This window comes from Heteronotia binoei, chromosome 19 (genome assembly GCF_032191835.1).
Source record: "Heteronotia binoei isolate CCM8104 ecotype False Entrance Well chromosome 19, APGP_CSIRO_Hbin_v1, whole genome shotgun sequence".
NCBI classification, from domain to species: domain Eukaryota; kingdom Metazoa; phylum Chordata; class Lepidosauria; order Squamata; family Gekkonidae; genus Heteronotia; species Heteronotia binoei.
Window position 1 is genome coordinate 34,564,355 of NC_083241.1, and position 17,547 is coordinate 34,581,901.

A 17,547-nucleotide genomic window follows, 5' to 3' on the forward strand; every position below is an offset into this window, starting at 1 on the left:
CTGAAGGCCCAAGATCCTACCTCGACCTGGTAGCAAACATGGCAAGCTCGCTAAATCTAAAGCTCAATACGGACGCCCCCAGAGTCTCGGACGTCGTTTTTGATCTAGTCCACGCGGATCTTCCATCCAGCTCTTCTCTCCCAATGCTCCCCGTTCTACTAGAAACACTCAAAGAAGCATGGGACAAACCGGCATCGGTACCGCCAACATCCAAGAGGGTTGAAGCGCTGTACAAGATACACGCACCTGATTCCAAGTTCCTGTTCACCCACCCGGCTCCGAACTCGATCATTGTACATTCGTCCTCGAAGTCGAAGCAGACTAGACACCCGGTACCACCAGAACGGGAGGGCAAAAAACTCGACACCATCGGAAGAAAGATTTACGCCCTCACTACAGCCACAACCAAAATCCTCAACTACATGGCATGCTTCTCCGCATACACCCACAACCTGACCACCTCCCTCGCCGCATTGGTACCATCCCTGCCCGAGGCATCCCAAAAGTCAGCCACCACGACCCTGCAGGAGATGGCCAGAGTAACCAAACAGCAAATCAACACTGCCCGTCACGCTGCACAGTGTTCCTCCAGAACCTTGGCCTCAGCCATAGCACTCCGCAGACACGCGTGGCTCAGGTCCTCCTCCCTCCAACCAGACATCAAATACAAAGTTGAAGATTTGCCCTTTGATGGCCTTGGCCTGTTTAGCTCCTCTACAGATGACATCCTCACATCTGTAGACGATGGCAGGAAGAGGGCAAGACGACTGGGAGTCTCCCAACCTCTGACCCAAACCAATCGACAAAGGAACTGGAGGTCCAACCAATACAAAGGGAACAGATCCCCACGACAACAGGAACCATGGAAGCGCAAACCACCGCAGTCCAAGCCTTCCTTTCAACACAGACGCCAAACAACCAAGAAACCTTCAACCACACCCAAACCGTCTCTCTGACCTCCCTGCCCCGAGCCGTCCAGTCTCCCTCCATCAGCCAAACCCATCAACACGACTACAACCATTCTACACTGCCTGGAGGACCATAACATCCGACGCCTGGGTCCTCGCCATCATTCAAAGAGGCTACCTAATAGAGTTTACGTCCACTCCAAAGCACCACCGGTTCCTCACCACACCCCCGTCCGCACCCCTGCAGACGGAAATCGCGTCTCTGCTGGACAAGGGCGCGATAGAACCAGTCCCACCCCAATACCATCGCACCGGCTTCTACTCCCGGTACTTCCTGGTGCCAAAAAAGGACGGAGGACTCCGACCCATTCTCGACCTCCGCAAACTCAACCTACACATAACCTACAAGAAATTCCGTATGGTCACGCTTCAGGCAATCCTCCCGCTCATCCCAGAACGAGCATGGATGGCGTCCATAGACCTCCAGGACGCCTACTTCCACATTACAATCAACCATCATCACAGAAGATTCCTCAGGTTTGCCATAGGGAAGCAGCACTTCCAGTTCTGCTCCCTTCCCTTCGGTCTCTCCACAGCACCAAGGGTCTTCACCAAGTGCATGGCAGTAGTAGCAGCCACATTACGCCAGCAACAGATATCAATCTTCCCGTACATAGACGACTGGCTGATCGTCGCCCATTCCAGGGAGCAACTACAACTGGACGTCTCGACCACCCTCTCCACCCTGGCCACCTTAGGCCTCCTAGTCAACCTCTCAAAATCCAAACTAGTCCCTACCCAAAGGATCCAATTCATAGGAGCAGACATCTCCACGCTCTCACAAACGGCTTTCCTACCTCAGGACAGGGCACTCGCCATAATGTCACTGGCCAACACTATCATCGCCCAGCGTTCCCAAACAGCGCTCACCTTCCAGAGAATGTTAGGCCTCATGGCAGCAACCACAGCAGTTCTGCGGTTTGCGAAGCTGCACATGCGTCCCCTCCAAATGTGGTTCGTAAGAACTTTCCGCCCTCACACACAACATCAATCCACACTGCTCACCCTTCCACTACACATTGTACCATCCCTCAAATGGTGGACCAAGGAACATCACCTCTACAAGGGCATGCCATTCAAGCAGACACCGCCCTCGGTGATTGTAACCACAGATGCCTCCAACTGGGGATGGGGAGCCCACTTGGAAGACCTCACGGTGCAGGGCCAGTGGACAGACTACGAACGCTCTCTCCACATAAACTGCCTGGAGCTCATCGCAGTGCACAAGGCTTTGCGGTCCTTCCTCCCATCGCTAAGGAACCAGCACGTCCAGGTCACCTCCGACAACATCGCCACAGTCTTTTACATCAACAGGCAGGGCGGCACCGCCTCCGTCAGACTCTGCAAGAGAGCCCTAGCCCTGTGGCACTGGAGCATAAGCCAGGGCATCTTCCTCACGGCCGTACACCTACCAGGGGCCGAGAACACCCAGGCAGACGCCCTGAGCCGCCACTCCACCAACAACCACGAGTGGTCTATCAACAGCCGATACATCAGACAGATATTCAGCATCTTCGGACAACCGAAGATAGATGTATTTGCTTCACCGTCAAATGCCCAATGCACCCGCTTCTACATGAGAGGTCCTCCATCCCACCTCTCCAGGGGGGATGCCTTCATACAAACTTGGAAAGGAACACTCCACTACCTCTTTCCGCCCATTCCACTTATCACCAGAGTTCTACAGAAGATTCAGGTAGACCACACAAACTGCATCCTCATAACTCCATGGTGGCCGCGCCAACCCTGGTTTACGACCTTGCTGCTCCTGTCCAACAATACCTTCATCCAGCTCCCTCAAACACGGGATCTCCTCTCTCAACAGGGCGGCAGGGTCCTTCACCACAACCCGGCATCGCTCAAATTAACAGCCTGGAGAATCAGTTTCTAGACTTCCCTCCGGAGGTCCGTCAGGTCCTAGTGAACTCCAGAAAACCATCTACTAGGAAATCCTATCTATTTAAGTGGAAACGCTTCTCACACTATGCCTCACAGCACAACTTCGACCCCAACCTCGCCACTATACCTCAGGTACTAACTTACACCTTAACGCTATCCAGAGCGGGTCTGTCGTATTCTTCCCTGAAGGTACACCTGGCAGCCATCTCTGCCTTCCACCCCCGCATCGATGGCACAACGGTATTCTCTCACCACGCGACCAGAGCTTTCCTCAAGGGCATCATTCGCCTACACCCACCAATCAAACAAGTTCTACCCACCTGGAGCCTGTCCCTAGTCCTGAGCCAACTCATGAAACCACCCTTCGAGCCCATGGCCTCCATCCCACTACACCTGCTGTCATGGAAGACGGCACTACTTACGGCCCTCACCACAGGCAAGAGGGCCAGTGACATCTGCGCATTCAGAGCAGACCCACCGTATACGATATTTCATAACAGTACGGTGGTCCTCCGACCTGACCCGACCTTCCTACCCAAGGTCGTCTCTACCTTTCACCTAGGAAGACAGTCCACTATACCAGCCTTCTTCCAGCACCCCGCGGACGCGGGACAAAGGGCACTCCACAACTTGGATGCACGGAGAGCCCTAGCCTTCTACATAGACAGAACCCGCCAAATCCGTAAAGACCCTAGACTCTTTGTCACCTACGCTACCCATAATAAGGGCAGCAGAATATCTACCCAGAGACTCTCCAAATGGATTGTTGCTGCCATCGAACTCTGTTACCAGCTGGCAAAGCAACCAATCCCTCAACATATACGAGCCCACTCAACCAGAGCCGTGGCTACCTCGTCTGCCTTCATGAAAGGCATCCCTATAGAGGACATATGCGCTGCAGCCGTCTGGTCCTCCACATCTACCTTCGCCTCGCACTACGCTCTCGACGTCCGTGCCCGGCGAGATGCCTCCTTCGGACAAGCAGTGCTACGATCGATCTTCGACTAACCACTGTGAGTACCACTATCATTACGTTACGCTCTAACCCTTCATGTTCTTACAGGTCCAGCACCCACCTCCGAAGAAATGGCTCGCTAATCACCCATATGTGTGAATGCACAGAGACCACGAAGAAGATGGACAGGTTTCTTACCTGTAACTGGTGATCTTCGAGTGGTCATCTGTGCAATCACACAGACCCACCCAGCCTTCCCCGCTGCTGGAAGCTAGTAAGCACAGTTATTTCCACCTATCCGGCGGCGGGAAGAAACTGAGTGGCTAAGCACCTCCCCCTTGTCCAGGCATGCGCAGTAGCTGTCTCCTCCCAGGACAAGTGGGAGGCGCGCCAGATCTACGATCAAGATTGCTTTGAACTCTCCGAGGTCGGGGCCAATCCTGCGGATTACCCATATGTGTGATTGCACAGATGACCACTCGAAGATCACCAGTTACAGGTAAGAAACCTGTCCTTCTCCCAGATAAGAGAGCTCTGGCTGACCCAAGACCATTCCAGCAGCTGCAAGTGGGGGAGTGGGGAATCATACCCAGTTCTCCCAGATAAGAGAACTTTGGCTGACCCAAGGCCATTCCAGCAAGTGCAAGTGGAGGAGTGGGGAATCATACCCAGTTCTCCCAGATAAGAGAGCTCCGGCTGACCCAAGGCCATTCCAGCAAGTGCAAGTGAAGGAGTGGGGAATCATACCCAGTTCTCCCAGATAAGAGAGCTCTGGCTGACCCAAGGCCATTCCAGCAAGTGCAAGTGAAGGAGTGGGGAATCATACCCAGTTCTCCCAGATAAGAGAGCTCTGGCTGACCCAAGGCTATTCCAGCAGCTGCAAGTGGGGGAGTGGGGAATCATACCCAGTTCTCCCAGATAAGAGAACTTTGGCTGACCCAAGGCCATTCCAGCAAGTGCAAGTGGAAGAGTGGGGAATCATACCCAGTTCTCCCAGATAAGAGAGCTCTGGCTGACCCAAGGCCATTCCAGCAGCTGCAAGTGGGGTAGTGGGGAATCATACCCAGTTCTCCCAGATAAGAGAGCTCTGGCTGACCCAAGGCCATTCTAGCAAGTGCAAGTGGGGTAGTGGGGAATCATACCCAGTTCTCCCAGATAAGAGATCTCTGGCTGACCCAAGGTCATTCCAGCAAGTGCAAGTGGAGGAGTGGGGAATCGAACCCGGTTCTCCCACATAAGAATCCGCACACTTAACCACCAGTGTTCCCTCTAAGCTGATTTAGTTTGAGTTAGCACACAGATTTTTAGTCTCCAGCTCACGTTTTTGTCTTTGCTCAGGAAGGATGACCGCAGAGCACACTAATTTATGCAGTAGCTCGCAAGTATAATGCCAGTAGCTCTCAAAGTAGAATTTTTGCTCACAAGACCCTGCAGCTCAGAGGGAACATTGTTACCCACGACACCAAACTGGCTCTCATTAAGTAATCTGTCCCTCGCGGAAGGTATAAATCAGCTGGAGGAAGCATACAAACACGGGACCATTTGAAAAGGATTTAAACCGAATGCCGATCAGGTGGCTTTGAATGTAGATAAAGGTGAGATCGCTTGTCACTTCTGTGTGGAAGCCAGGTCGCATTAAGAGTAATTGCATTGCCTTTAAACAAAGAGATTACTTTCCCAGGGAAAGAAAAAGGGGGGGGAACTCCGAACAGCTGCCGTTAAAGAAGTTAAGGAGCCACAAAAGGTCACATTTGGTATGACGTCCTCGCATGCAAGGGAGCTGAGTGATCGCCTAGCTTTTATTTTAAGCTTCAAGCAACTCTCCCTTGAACTGTGCTGCAGTTGGAGAGCTCCCAGAGGCATGAAGTGTGGGGGGGTATCCTCTGGTGGTGGCGGCGAGGCTATAATCCAATGCTCAGCCGTTGGAGCTGAAACGCATGTCAATCTGGGCACGATCCCGCTCTCCTGGAAGTTCTCTTTCCGCTCACACAGCTCCCATTTACTTTAGTTGGGCTTGCTGTAGAGCAGGGGTGTCAAAATTCATTTGTTACGAGGGCCGAATCTGACATAAATGAGATCTTGTCAGGCCGGGCCATTCACGTCATAAAATGTAATGCCAGCTAGCTAAGGTAAAAACTTTATAAAGGGCACAGACAAAGTTTTTTTTTAAATAAAACATGATTAGAACATCAGCAGTCATTGGTCTTAAAAGTGCTTTGTTTGTGTCTTTCCCTTGCGATCCAGGGAACTGGGCAAAGGAAGCTCTGGCTCTTTCCTTCCTTCTCCAGGGGACCAGGAGGGGGAGGAGCCTCAGCCAATAGTCAGGAGAGTGGCTTGGCTCAGTAGCTCTGCTGTGGGACTGAGAAAGCCTGGCAAAGCCAGCTCTCCTTCACCCCCTTCCTCCTCAAGAGAGGAGCCTCAGCCAATGGAGGAAAAAGAGAGGTTTTGCTCTGTAGGAGGGGGAGGAGCCTCAGCCAATAGAAAGAAGAGAGGCTTGGCTCAGTAGCTCTGCTGTGCGATTGAGAGAGCCTGGCAAAGCAAGCTATCCGCGCCCCCTTTCTCCCCAAGGGAGGAGCCTCAGGAAATGTGGAAAACTGAGGCTTTGCTCTGTAGGTCCTGTGCAATTGAGCAAGCCTGGCGCAAAGCAAGCTATGATGCAGAAGGAAGCAAGAGAGAGGAAGAAAGAAGCAGATGACAGCCACTTGCTCGGGAGCCTGTTGGATGCCCTCCGAGGGCCTGATTTGGCCCCTGGACGGCATGCTTAACACCCCTGCTCTAGAGAGCTTCTCGCTCTTGAGGTCCTTTTCTTTTTTTTGTTCTAAGCCTGTGAGCGGAACGTAGCGGGGGGTGGGGGGGGTTGCAGGACCACATGGGTCCAGCAGCAGGGCTTCTTGGTTGCTGAACCGGTGGGAGGCAGGAGAAGAATACCAGGGAAAGCATCTGAGCCAGAGGTCAGGAGCGGCTTGATTAGGAGCCCTGGTGCACAGAGATTACAGCAGATCTTGGCCGGCTTGATGTTTTTCTTGGCTCTTCTAGCCTGCCTTTGGTCTGTTTTCTTTCTGGCCTTTGTGTGCAGGACGAGGCACGTCTCGCTCTTAATACTCTTCCAAGTGTAACAGAAGGAGCCCCGTGGCGCAGAGCGGTAAAGCTGCAGTCCTAAGCTCCGCTCACAACCTGAGTTCGATCCCGGCGGAAGCTGGGTTTTCAGGTAGCCGGCTCAAGGTCGACTCAGCCTTCCATCCTTCTGAGGTCGGTAAAACGAGTCCCCAGCTTGCTGGGGGTAAAAAGGTAAAGGCACCGAATCGTCACCGGCCCATGGGGTGATGTCACATGGGGACGTTTTCTTTGCAGAGTTAGATCAGCGGCTCCCAACCTTTTTGGCATCAGGGACCAGTTTTGTGGAAGACAATTTTTCCACGGACCGGGGGGTGGTATGCTGGGCTTTTGGCCACCCCAGGCTGCCCTTCCTCCCTATCCCTGCCCCCCCCCCCCAATGAGGGTCTTTACATGAAAGGTAGAGAAAAGTCACTGCCAGAGTGCCCCTTCTGCCCGCCCAGGACCCAGGCGGATGAAAGAGGTGGTGCTTTGGAGCAAGGTCGCATTGCCTCTTCCCTCAGCCCGAATCCCAGGCAGGCGAAAGGGGGCAGTGAGGCTGTTCTGCCTCGTTCCAGCGAAAGGGGCGGGCGGGGCTGCTCTCCCTCACTCCGCGGCCAGGTTGCTGAGTGGCCATAGACCGGTACCAGTCCGCGGCCCCGGGGTTGGGGACTCCTGACGTAGATGACTGGGGAAGGCAACGGCAAGCCGCCCCGTAAAAAGCCTGCCAAGAAAACGTCACGATGTGACGTCACCCCCATGGGCCGGTGACGATTCGGTGCCTTTACCTTTTTAAGTGCACCGGCCTGAATCCGGGTGATTTTATTGGCAACGCAAGTCAGTTTGTTGTGATAATGTTTTTGACCAAAGCACCCTTGGGCTAGAATGGCATTCGCCCAGGGTGAGGGGAAAGTCTCTTGGGATTCTCCGTTGTGCTTCCTGCCCCCTCCCCCAAGCAGATTCTGCCCTGACTGGGAGAGGCCAGGCTGGCCCAGTCTTGTCAGATTGCAGAAACTGAGCAGGGCCAGCCCTGGATGAGAGGACCAGTAAGGAAAGTCAGCGTAGCTACGCAGAGGCAGGCAATCGCAAACTACTTCTGACGTGTCTCTTGGGTGGTCTTTGGATGGAAATCGTGGGTGGCTGTGTAGGGGAAAGTGATGGCAAATCGCTTTTGGTTGTCTCTTGCCCTGACCTGGCTGGCCCCGGCCTGTCAGATCTCAGAAGCTGAGCAGGGTTGGCCTTGATCTGTGCTTGGATGGGAGACCTGCAAGGAAGTCCTAGGTTGCTACGCAGAGGCAAGCACCAGCCAACGACCTCTGTTCCCCTCTTGCCCTGACCTGGCTGGCCGATCTTGTCAGATCTCAGAAGCTGATCAGGGTTGGCCGTGATCTGTGCTTGGATGGGAGACCAGCAAGGAAGTCCTAGGTTGCTATGCAGAGGCAAGCACCAGCCAACGACCTCTGTTCCCCTCTTGCCCTGACCTGGCTGGCCGATCTTGTCAGATCTCAGAAGCTGATCAGGGTTGGCCTTGATCTGTGCTTGGATGGGAGACCAGCAAGGAAGTCCTGGGTTGCTACGCAGAGGCAAACAATGGCAAATCACTTCTGTTCCCCTCTTGCCCTGACCTGGCTGGCCCAGGCTGGCCTGATCTTGCCGTATCTTGGAAACTGCGCAGGGTTGGCCCTCATTAGTAATTGGAACAGCAAGGAAGTCCTGGGTTTCTATGCAGAGGCAGGCAATGGGCGGATCACCTCTGTTAGTCTCTCATCTTGAAAACCCTGCAGATTCACTCTAAAGTCTTCTGGGATTTGAACGTGCACATATGTATGGGTACTTCTCAGCCAGTATTGGTGTAGTGGTTAAGTATGCGGCCTCTTATCTGGGAGAACCAGGTTCAGCTCCCCACTCCTCCCCTTGCAGCTGCTGGAATGGCCTAGGGTCAGCCAGAGCTCTGGCAGAGGTTGTCCTTGAAAGGGCAGCTGCCGTAAGAGGCTTCTCAGCCCCACCCACCTCACAGGGTGTCTGTTGTGGGGGAGGAAGGGAAAGGAGGTAGCCGCTCCGAGTCTTGTGATTCAGAGAGAAGGGCGGGGTATAGATCTGCAGTCGTCTTCTTCTTGCAGTGTTTTCCAGAGCTGAGCCCTGTTCTCCTACCTCGATAGGTGCCAACTCGGTTAGAGGCTTCCGCAAAGCTCACTCTGAGGCTTGGATTATTTCCTGTCGATACTTCCCAGGAACCTGCAGGCCGTCCCGAGTTCCCCAGACAAAAGAAAGGCGAGACCCGCCAACGAGATAAATTTTCCAGAGCATAAAAAGCGGTAGAAAACAGGCTGCGTCTGGCAAAAATCCCGACTGGGGCAGGGTGTCGCTCCTTTAAGTCGCGGTTGCAAGACAGCAAAATGCATTTGGGTCGGCAGGGAACGAGGCTGCGCACTTCTCCAGCCCGGCATCTGAATTCCCTTCCAGCTTTTCAATCCCGGGAGCTTGGCTCCGAGGGAAGCTCAGAGCGGGAGTGCGGCAACGGCTGACCCTTGCGTGACTCTGGAAGGGAAGGCGTGCCATGAATGCTGCGTGACAGGTTCATCAGAAGGCGGGCTCCTTGCGACTTTGAACGTTCAGGGTCCCCCCCCCTCCCCTCCCCCTCCCCCTCGAGCTTCTGCTATCAAGTGTCTTTGAAGCCAGTTTCGAGAACAACTTAAGCATTAACCTGGGCGATGCGTGCAATAAAACTGATTAAGGGAAGGCGATTATCGTAATTGGCTGTTAACATGCAAGGTCAAGTGTATAAGCGATTCACCTCTCCCACGCTCGTCGTGGGTCCTTTTTACAGCCGGGGAGGGGTGTCTTCAGCCAGCTCTTCACGCTCTGCGACCCTTCCTAGTGGCTCTCTGTTCCCTTTTCGATTCGACTAGCCACTTTCCCCTTAGGCTCAATCCTCACTCGCGCTCTTAGCGCAGTCACGCTGACCTGACCGCGCTCACTCTGAAAGCCGTGTGATCTTCTGCAAGGGTAGCTTACACCAGGGGCGGCCAAACTTGCTTAACTGAAGAGCCACGTAGAATAAACATCAGATGTCTGAGAGCCGCGAGATACGACTATCAAATGTTTGAGAGCCGCAAGACAAAGAGGGAGGAAAATAAATAGGAAGGAGGAGGGCTGGAGAGGTGGAAAGCAAGCAGCTTTAACTTTAAATGCGTTCTCCATGCTGCCAGCTAGCTTGGCGCTTGGAAAAGTGATTTAAAGAGACTTCTCCAAACTGGCCAGCAGAGCAGCGGGGGCTTCAAGATCCACACAATATGTGCTGAAGAGCCACAGTTTGGCCACCCCTTACTTACCCCTAACAGTGGGCAGCTACATCCCTGACCCGTGTTCCCTCTAAGCTGAGTTGGCGTGAGCCAGTTCACAGTCCTTTAGCCTCCGGCTCATGGGTTTTTGTCTCCGCTCAGGAAGAAACGATCCCAGAGCAAGCTAATCCATGCAGTGGCTCACAGCTTGAATGCTAGTAGCTCACAAAGCAGAATGTTTGCTCACAAGACTCCACAGCTTAGAGGGAACGTGGGCCCTGACACGGAAAACACAAGTGCTTTACGGACACGGGTGTTTGCAGCTGTGTGAAAGACAAACACCCACGCGTCTAGGGCAGGGGTGGCCGAACTTGCTTCCTGTGAGAGCCACACAGATGTTCAAGAGCTGCAAGACATGAATGTCAGATGTTTGAGAGCCGCAAGGCAGGAAGGAAGGCAGACAGGCAGTAGGCAAATAGATGGGGGAGGGAAAGGTGGAAAGCAAGCAACTTTAACTTTAAATGCATTCTCCAAGCCAGCTGACGGGGGTGGGGGGCTTTGAGAGCCACGCAAGATGTGTGAAAGAGCCACAGTTTGCGGCCACCCCTGATATGAAACAAAATAAAACTTTCTATAAGCATCCTGAAACCAATATGCTTATTGTAGAAATAAAGCTTTTCGATCTGTTTTCTTATTTTCATCTCCTTTGCTGGCCCCGACTCCTCCTTGGCCTGATGGGGTTACTAATAATATAACTCACCAAACATGGTGAATGATCCGTTCTATACATGCACAGTGTAGCGTAGAACTAATAATTCACCGTGTTTGATTCTCTGTGTGAAACATTAAGCCGGTCGACAGTATTTGTGTGCCTTTAAGAGCCTTCAGGGCCATTTGGGTGGCCAAGGAGAAAATGATCCAGTCTGAAAGCGGAATTCTTGTGTGTATGTGTGTGTGTGTGTGTGTGTGTGTGTGTGTATGTGTGTAAAGAGGTGGGGGGGGGGGTTGAAAAAGAAGAAGAATCGGATAGCCTTATTATCTCCTCCCGTTCTGCGTTTCAGATTCCGGGCTGGTTGTTCCCAGCGTCTCCTACGAGCTGCACAAAAAGCTGCTCTCTGTGGCTGAGAAACACGGGCTGACTCTGGAGCGGCGACTGGAAATGACCGGGGTGTGTGCCAGTCAGATGGCTTTGAGTCTGCTTGGGGGACCCAACAGGTAAAAAACAAAACCCTTCTCCGGAAGTGAGCACGCAGCTCCCGTTTACCTGCCCATGGACCTACGAAGGGTGGAGTTGGGAGTCTGCAGCAGGAGATGGTGGAATTGGTGAATATCACCTCCTTTTTGGGTCTGTAGGAGTCCTTCCGTGGATCTAAGCCAGTATGGCAGGGGTCCCCAACATGGCGCTCATGGTCACCGTTGCCACTCAATCCTCAGAGTGCTGGTTTAGTGTAGTGGTTAAGTGCGCAGACTCTTATCTGGGAGAACCGGGTTTGACTCTCCACTCCTCCACTTGCAGCTGCTGGAATGGCCCTGGGTCAGTTTGGTGTAGTGGTGAAGTGCGCAGACTCTTATCCGGGAGAACCGGGTTTGACTCTCCACTCCTCCACTTGCAGCTGCTGGAATGGCCCTGGGTCAGTTTGGTGTAGTGGTGAAGTGCGCAGACTCTTATCTGGGAGAACCGGGTTTGATTCCCCACTCCTCCACTGGCAGCTGCTGGAATGGCCTTGGGTCAGCCAGAGCTCTCGCAGAGTTGTCCTTGAAAGGGCAGCTGCTGTGAGAGCCCTCTCAGCCCCACCTACCTCACAGGGTGTCTGTTGTGGGAGCGGGGAGGTAAAGGAGATTGTGAGCCTCTCTGAGATTCAGAGTGAAGGGCGGGATATAAATCTGTGGTCTTCTGGTGGCCCACCAAGTGCTTCTAGAAAGTGGGCTGGAACAGATAAGGCTTTTGTCCATTGACGTTCTTGATGGGAGATCCGAGAGGCTGTGCAGATTTTTTTTTAAATTGCGTAGGCAGCAGCTACCCCCACAGCACAGGGATCTTTGCTGTGTGGTTGTTGGTCAGCTGTGGCAGCCCTTTTGTGGCTCTGTCTCTCCGCATTGTGAATAAGAGATTGGATTTCTACCCCACCCTTCGTTCAGAGTCTCGAAAGGGCTTACAGTTTCCTTTCCCTTCCTCTCCCCGCAACAGACACCCTGTGAGGTCGGTGGGGCTGAGAGAGCTTGGAGAGAACTGCTCTTGGGAGAACAGCTCTGAGAGAACTGACCCAAGGTCACCCAGCTGGCTGCATGTGGAGAAAGAATGAGGAATCAAAGCCTGTTCTCCAAATTAGGGGGAGGCATTTGGCCCAGGTTCAGTCCCCAGCATCTCCAGTTAAAAGGGCCAGGTAGGAAGCGATGGGAAAGACCTTGGAGAGCCGCTGTTAGTCTGAATAGACAGCATTGACTTTGATGGTCTGATTCGGTATAAGGCGGCTTCGTGCGTTCACATGAACAGCCTTGATCAAGTCTTCCAAACCGCAGTCCATAGCTTCCTTGATGGAGTCCCTCCATCTCAACAAGAAGGGTCTTCCAGGGCATTTTTTTGTAGCAGAAACTCCTTTGCATATTAAGCCACGCCCCCCTGATGTAGTCAGTCCTCCAAGAGCTCACAGGGCTCTTAACACAGAGCCTACTGTAAACTCCAGGAGGATTAGCTACCTCAGGGGTATGTGTCCTAATATGCAAAGGAGTTCCTGCTATGAAAAATCTTTCCTCTTTTCGCGCCGCCTTTCACTTTCCCTAGCGTCCCTGTCTTTTCCAACGAGTTTTGTCTTCTTGCAGTATGACCAGTTGAACTACCAGAACCAATGGGTTGAAATTAAATCAAAAGAGTTTCCGACTCAGCATCAGGAAGAACTTCCTGACCGTTAGAGCGGTTCCTCAGTGGAACAGGCTTCCTCGGGAGGTGGTGGACTCTCCTTGCTTGGAGGTTTTTCAACAGAGGCTAGATGGCCATCTGACAGCAATGAAGATCCTGTGAATTTAGGGGGAGGTATTTGTGAGTTTCCTGCATTGTGCAGGGGGTTGGACTAGATGGCTCTGGAGGTCCCTTCCAATTCTATGATTCTACTTTTGGTTATATGGAGACAATTTTGGAGAGTTGGATTTATTTAAAATATACCTCCCACTGTCTCACAATGGCTCAAGGTGTCTATTAGCATGGCTTTAAAAAAAAACCCCACCTTTTTGCTAAATGGAAGGTAAAGCAGGCTTCAGAGGGTTTTCCCAGAGAACTCACCTTACCACTCTGAACCCGTTGCCCTCGGGATACTTACGGCCCTCTTGTTTTACGCGGGGGCCCTTGCCGTGAGCTGCGAACCGCAGACTTTGGCATCTCTGCCTCAAGTGCCTTTATCATCAGCTTCATTGCCCCGAGAAGGGCCTGTTTACATTCCTGCACGCCAGAGGAATGCATCGGCACGGTCTGACCGAGGAATTTCACCTGGCAGCGACGCTGCCGGGTGAAATCAAACGCAGGAGGAGGAACCGAATGTTCCGTAGATGCAAAGATCGAGGCGCCCTGAGCGCTAGATTCTCTGGTTCATTTCAGATGGCGTGGCTGACTGTAATTAACCAGCGTTGACGGGAAATGTCCTGTCTCCGTGCCAAGCAGCAGCCAACATACGGCCCCCCGTAGGGTTTTCGAAGCGAGAGACGAGCCGGGGTGGTTTGTCGTCGGTGGCCGAAGCATTGCAATCCTGGCCCCAATGGTGACCCCCGTCTCTGGGCCAGTGAGTCAACCAAACTGCCCCGGTCATTTTGGCAAGCGACTTTTGAGACACTAGATCTCCATGCCCCTCTAAGCCATGGGTGTCTTGAAGAGTGACAGCAGGGTCCACACAACATGGTGCCCGTCAACGCCTGCCACGGAGTCTTCTTAGGAAATAGGTGGGGCCAGCAGAGCTTCTGATCAGCCATTAGCGATCCTCCAGAAAATGCGTATAATACTGTGTACAATTCTGGTCCCCGCACCTCAGAAAAGGATATTCTAGCATTGGGAAAAGCACAGAAAACGGCGACTAGAATGATTAGAGGGTTGGAACACTTTCCCTATGAATGAAGAAAGGTTAAAACGCTTGGGGCTCTTTAGCCTGGAGAAACGTCAATTGCAGGGTGGCATGATGGAGGTTTACAAGATTATGCACGGGATGGAGAAAGTAGAGAAAGAAGTCATTTTTTTCCCTTTCTCACAATACAAGAACTCGTGGGCATTCAATGAAATTGCTGAGCAGTCGGGTTAAAACGGATAAAAGGAAGTCCTTCTTCACCCAAAGGGTGATTAACGTGTGGAATTCACTGCCACAGGAGGTGGGGGCGGCTACAAGCATAGCCAGCTTTAAGAGGGGATTGGATAAAAATATGAAACAGAGGTCCATCAGTGGCTATTAGCCACAGTGTGTGTGTATATATATGTGTGTGTGTGTGTGTACGTACACACACACATATATTTGCCACTGTGTGACACAGAGTGTTGGACTGGATGGGCCGTTGGCCTGATCCAACATGGCTTCTCTTATGTTCTTATGTTTTTAAACAATATATGTGTGTTAAAAAGGATTGCATTAAACAGAGCCTTTGTCTGATGTGCTGAAGGGCTATGAATAGAGTGAAACGTAGCTTCACTCCCTGACGTGTTGTGGTTGGTTTCACCTCTTGCAGCAGCCATTTTGCGGTCACACCTCCGCCCGCCCCCCCATCATATTTCTAAAGGTGCCTTCAGGCTCAAAAAGGTTGGGGTCTCTGAGTTACAGCAATGTATGCTGTGAGCCGCCCTGAGCCTGCCCTGGCGGGGAGGGCGGGATACAAATAAAAAGTATTATTATTATTATTATTAATTGCAGAAGTTGTCTTTGAACCAGGTTTGCATGCCAGCCTTTTGGCTTTTTTTTTTTTTTTTTAAGTTCCCCGTTCGAGTAGGGTAAGTTCTTATTCAGGTCGTAAGCATAGACAACCGAAATGGCGCTCTGGGAAGCAGCTGATGACAGCTACTGGAGACCTCTCGTACCTCTCCGTTTTCAGGCTGAACCCGAAGAACATTCACCAGCGCCCCACCGTTGCCTTGCTGTGCGGCCCCCATGTGAAGGGGGCCCAGGGGATCAGCTGCGGCCGGCACCTGTCCAACCACGACGTGCACGTCATCCTCTTCCTCCCCAACTTCGTCAAGATGCTGGAATCGATCACCAACGAACTGACGCTCTTCGGCAAGACTCCAGGGCAGCAGGTGTCCAGCGTCAAAGGTAAAGCTCTGCACTGCGCCAGCCCGTCTCAGAGCATGGCAGTGAAGAACGCCCCTCCCCCCCACCCCCTGGTCTTTTGCGGGGCAGCTTCATGCATGCCTTTAATCAATGAAACGCCAGTGTGGGATTGCCTGCCAATCAAGAAGTTGGTCTAGGCTGGGCTGAAAGGGCTTTTGGGGGAGCGGCTCCATCTAGTGGCGAAAGCCTGGGTGCTTTTTTAACATCCCTGCTTGTCTACTGTAGGACATGCGATCTAAAAGGGGCAGTTTGGGGTCGCCAAAGGATTGAGCCTTGCAGTTCGTATCCTGCCACTCCAAACAGCCCAGTTCAAAACCTTCCTCTTTGAGTCACTTCCATTAAAGGGAAGGCTTCAGATTTAGCCACTCCAAGGCAGGGAACACCTAACTCGCCATAAGTCCCCCAAGAACAGGAGTTCTAAAATACAGACCTTTTTGGGTCCCTGGCTGTAAGTGTGCCGAGGAGACCATGGGGGAGGGGGCTGCGGCTCAGTGGAAGAGCAACTGCTTTGCATGCAGAAGGTCCCAGGTTCGATACTGGGCATCTCCCAGTTAAAAGTGGAAGATGATATTGGATTAATATCCCGCCCTACACTCAGAGTCTCAGAGTGGTCACAATCTCCTTACCTCCCCCCCTCCCCACTACAGACCTTGTGAGGTAGGTGGGGCTGAGAGAGCTCTGACAGCAGCTGCCCTTTCAAGGACAACCTCTGCCAGAGCTATGGCTGACCCAAGGCCATTCCAGCAGGTGCAAGTGGAGGAGTGGGGAATCAAACCCGGTTCTCCCAAATAAGAGTCCTCACACTTAACCGCTACACCAGACTGGCTCTTGGCTAGAAGGTAGTAGATGACGCAAGAGCTGCCGCCGAGCTGGGTAGACGGTGATGGTGGAAAGCGCGTTTAAATCACAGCCGACTGATGACGACCTTGTGGGGTTTTCAAGGCAAGAGACATTAAGAGGTGGCTTGCCCTTGCCTACCTCTGCATAGCGACCTTAGACTTCCTTGACCTCGTTTGGTGTAGTGGTTAAGTGTGTGGACTCTTATCCGGGTTTGATTCCCCACTCCTCCACTTGCAGCTGCTGGAATGGCCTTGAGTCAGCCCTAGCTCTGGCAGAGGTTGTCCTTGAAAGGGCAGCTGCTGTGAGAGCCCTCTCAGCCCCACCCACCTCACAGGGTGTCTGTTGTGGGGGAAGAAGATATAGAAGATGATGATGATACTGGATTTATATCCCGCCCTCCACTCCGAAGAGTCTCAGAGCGGCTCACAATCTCCTTTACCTTCCTCCCCCACAACAGACACCCTGTGAGGTGGGTGGGGCTGGAGAGGGCTCTCACAGCAGCTGCCCTTTCAAGGACAGAGTCTCAGAGCAGCTCACAATCTCCTTTATCTTCCTCCCCCACAACAGACACCCTGTGAGGTGGGTGGGGCTGAGAGGAGTCTCACAGCAGCTGCCTTTTCAAGGACAACCTCTGCCAGAGCTATGGCTGACCCAAGGCCATGCTAGCGGGTGCAAGTGGAGGAGTGGGGAATCAAACCCTGTTCTCCCAGATAAGAGTCTGCACACTTAACCGCTACACCAAACTGGCTCTCCAGGGGTGGCCAACGGCAGCTCTTCAGATGTTTTTTGCCTATAACTCCCATCAGCCCGAGCCAGCATGGCCAATGGCTGGGGCTGATGGGAGTTGTAGGCAAAAAAAATCTGGAGAGCTACCGTTGGCCACCCCTAAGCCGCTCTGAGTCTCTGATTCAGAGCGAAGGGCATGGTATAACTCTGCAGTCATCTTCTTTCCAATATCTGATGAGATCCAGCTTGTCTGGGCCATCCAGTCCAGAGCAGATGAACAGAGGTGGCTTCCCATTGCCTGCCTCTGCTAACCAGGGCTGACCTTGCGTCGCTTCTAATATCTGATGAGATCAGACTAGCCAGGGCCGTCCAGACTAGAAAAGGTGAAAAGAGGTGGTCTGCCATTGCCTGCCTCCACATAGCGACCCCGGACTTCCCTGGTGGTCTCCCATCCGATTACCAACCGGGGCTGACCCTACTTAGCTTCTGAG

The 17,547-nt window shown here is 52.7% G+C and overlaps 1 protein-coding gene across 2 annotated transcripts in view; it reads left to right on the plus strand.

The window, feature by feature from the left end:
• EDC3 (enhancer of mRNA decapping 3) overlaps positions 1 to 17,547 on the plus strand; it is a 42,445-nt gene that overhangs the window by 22,932 nt on the left and 1,966 nt on the right. For both annotated transcript variants that reach the window (XM_060260162.1, XM_060260163.1), the window contains exons 5-6: positions 11,258 to 11,411; positions 15,255 to 15,472. In XM_060260162.1, coding sequence (XP_060116145.1) covers positions 11,258 to 11,411; positions 15,255 to 15,472 — 372 coding nt within the window. The remainder of the gene's footprint in view (positions 1 to 11,257; positions 11,412 to 15,254; positions 15,473 to 17,547) is intronic.